Source organism: Pygoscelis adeliae, unplaced genomic scaffold, assembly GCF_000699105.1.
Source record: "Pygoscelis adeliae isolate BGI_AS28 unplaced genomic scaffold, ASM69910v1 Scaffold314, whole genome shotgun sequence".
Lineage (NCBI taxonomy): Eukaryota > Metazoa > Chordata > Aves > Sphenisciformes > Spheniscidae > Pygoscelis > Pygoscelis adeliae.
In genome coordinates this window covers 1,671,580-1,673,874 of record NW_008824668.1, presented here as the reverse complement: position 1 = coordinate 1,673,874, position 2,295 = coordinate 1,671,580, and the positions used below count along the sequence as shown (strand labels likewise).

Genomic DNA, 2,295 nt, shown 5'->3' with positions numbered 1-2,295 from the left:
GAAAAAGTTTGCATATCATAGGCAGAACAGTGACTATGCTGGTGAATACTAAAAGTGTCATAATACAATATGGTGTAAAAATAAAATAAAATTAAAAAAAAAAAAAGAAGACAATATAAATGATTATCAAAAGGCAAGTTAACAAATAAAACCAAGCTATAACAGACTAACAGAAGATCGTCTTCAAGGCCACACGCAACTATCTTCAAAGTCATGTCAGGCACCTGTAGCAGTCCCGGTGCACGTAGTGTGAAAGGAGAGATGGCAATTCTACTGGTGGGTAGGACAACTTCAAAACAGGTCAAATGTACAGAATAAAAAAACACACAAAAAAAAAAAAAAGAAAGAAAACACTCATGCATTAAACATGATAAATAGACTTCATATAGGTTAAGCCCTGGATGGCTTTACAAGAAGATGGCTTAGAGTTCTCTTAGAAAATTGGCTATTGTAAGTCAGTCAAATCTTATCCTGATCTGCCCATCAGATTCTGTATCTAAAGGCCAGCGGCACGATCACCCGGCCCAGACACCGTCTTGTTATAGCGAATTAACAGAAGTGCTCATTAGTGCACACAGATTAACTGGTCTGGTAATGCAAAAATTTTCATGATAAAAAAAAAAAAAAGATACATTTCAAGCTTACTTTATTAAGCAGCATATTTCAAAGAACAGCTTTTTAAAGTTAAATATTAATATGGCCATGGGGTTTCCTCTCTGTGTACAGTACGTGGGCCTCACACCCAACCGCTGGTCAGTTTGTAGAACATCTCTTCATCTAAACTCTCATTCTGATCTTTCGCTCGCGTCGACAAGAAGATGTAGCCGCCGATGAACTCGTGAACCACTTTGCAATCCACCTCCGTGCAAATGAAGGACACCCGGACGTCGTCTGCAAACTCCACCGTCACCTGAAGGGCAAAAACCACAGGGGTTAGCCTCACCGGCGCCTTCCCGAAGGAGTTACACTCACGCAAGCTCTTCCTTTCTGCCCCATTTTTCTCTTCCGTTAAAGCGGATGCCTCTAAGCAAAAACCAGCGATGTAAATGATGACGTGGACTCGATGATCCTTATGGGTCCCTTCCAACTTGAGGTATTCTACGATTCTATGATGCAGTGATTCTTGTTAAAACGTTCAGATACAGACATACCTTTTATTGCTTTTTAAAATGATTGTATTTTTTATTTAATTTTTCATTTATTTGTTTTAATTATCATTAAACCTTTTAATCTCCCGTGACTCAGAGATAATTCCCCAGCGCGTTTGCACCTCTCGGCGGTGAGCACGTGGCGACGTCCCCTTTGCTTCAAGTGAAACAGAGACCGGGCACGGACCTGTCGAGGGCTGGAATTTCTTTCCAGTTTTCCCTGCGAGCGTATTCTGGTTTTGTAAGTTGAAGTTTGGCTGCAGAAATGCTTTTTGGGAGCTGGGTGAGCTCGTTTTGGAGTGACTGAATAGACTGTCCATTTATTGATGCCCGTTATTTTTTTGTCCCCCCCGTCACTGATAGCTCTGCGGGAGGGAGGGGGATTCCCAGCAGGGTATCCAAGCCGAATAATTGGGGTATCGGGGCTTGCAAGTGGGTCAAAACAAAGACTCCGAGGCAGAGGGGAAGCTGAATAATTTCTCCAGCAACTCTTAACGAGCCGCAAACCGCAGGAGAACAGCCCTCGCGTATCCCTGGCGATTTGCATTGGGTGTTGTGCCAAAAAGGACCACAAAAAGTTGGTGCATCCAAACGTAGCGGCGTGGTAAAAGCCCGTCTCGGAGCCTAGTGAAGGGTCTGCTGTTGCTTTTGATTATTTGCATGGAAGTCTGAGCTGTACTGCAGATAAAATGAATTTTAGTACGGATAAGGCCCAGTACATTTATGGTACTGGTTAGGATCAAGCCTGAGCACCAGTTCTGAAGTTTGATTTTATTTAGCTGCCTTTGAGTGGGTGTTCAGGGACCAGAGAAAATCGTTACGCATTAAGCGTTGGCTGCGTTAAAGAAAGATTCCTTTTTTTTTTTACTTCTTTTTAAGGGTCATACTCAAGTCTACCAGCGGTTAGGACAAGCTCTGCTAGATCTCCAAGGAGGGTGCAAAAGGGAGGAGGAGAAGCTGTATTACGTTAACGCAGCCGGATGGGACACGCTTTAGAAAACTGATGTGAAAACCTAACTCTTTAAAAGCCGACTTACAAAGTCAACTTAAAAAAACCCCCGAGAGCAGCATCCGCCTCACGTAACAGGAGCGGGGGAAGCGGCCGAGGTGCAAAACACCGGCTCACCATTTTAATCTCCCAGTTCAC

At 43.4% G+C, this 2,295-nt stretch overlaps 1 protein-coding gene across 1 annotated transcript in view; it reads right to left on the bottom strand.

Annotated features, from left to right (window-relative positions):
* Window positions 1–630: 630 nt before the first annotated feature.
* The window catches only part of FERMT2 (fermitin family member 2), a 52,866-nt gene continuing 51,201 nt past the window's right edge, over window positions 631–2,295 (bottom strand). The window contains 2 exon segments of the mRNA XM_009322944.1: window positions 631–910; window positions 2,275–2,295. The exon segment at window positions 2,275–2,295 is cut by the window's right edge and continues 24 nt beyond it. Of these exon segments, the coding sequence (XP_009321219.1) occupies window positions 737–910; window positions 2,275–2,295 (195 nt within the window). The 3' untranslated portion in view covers window positions 631–736.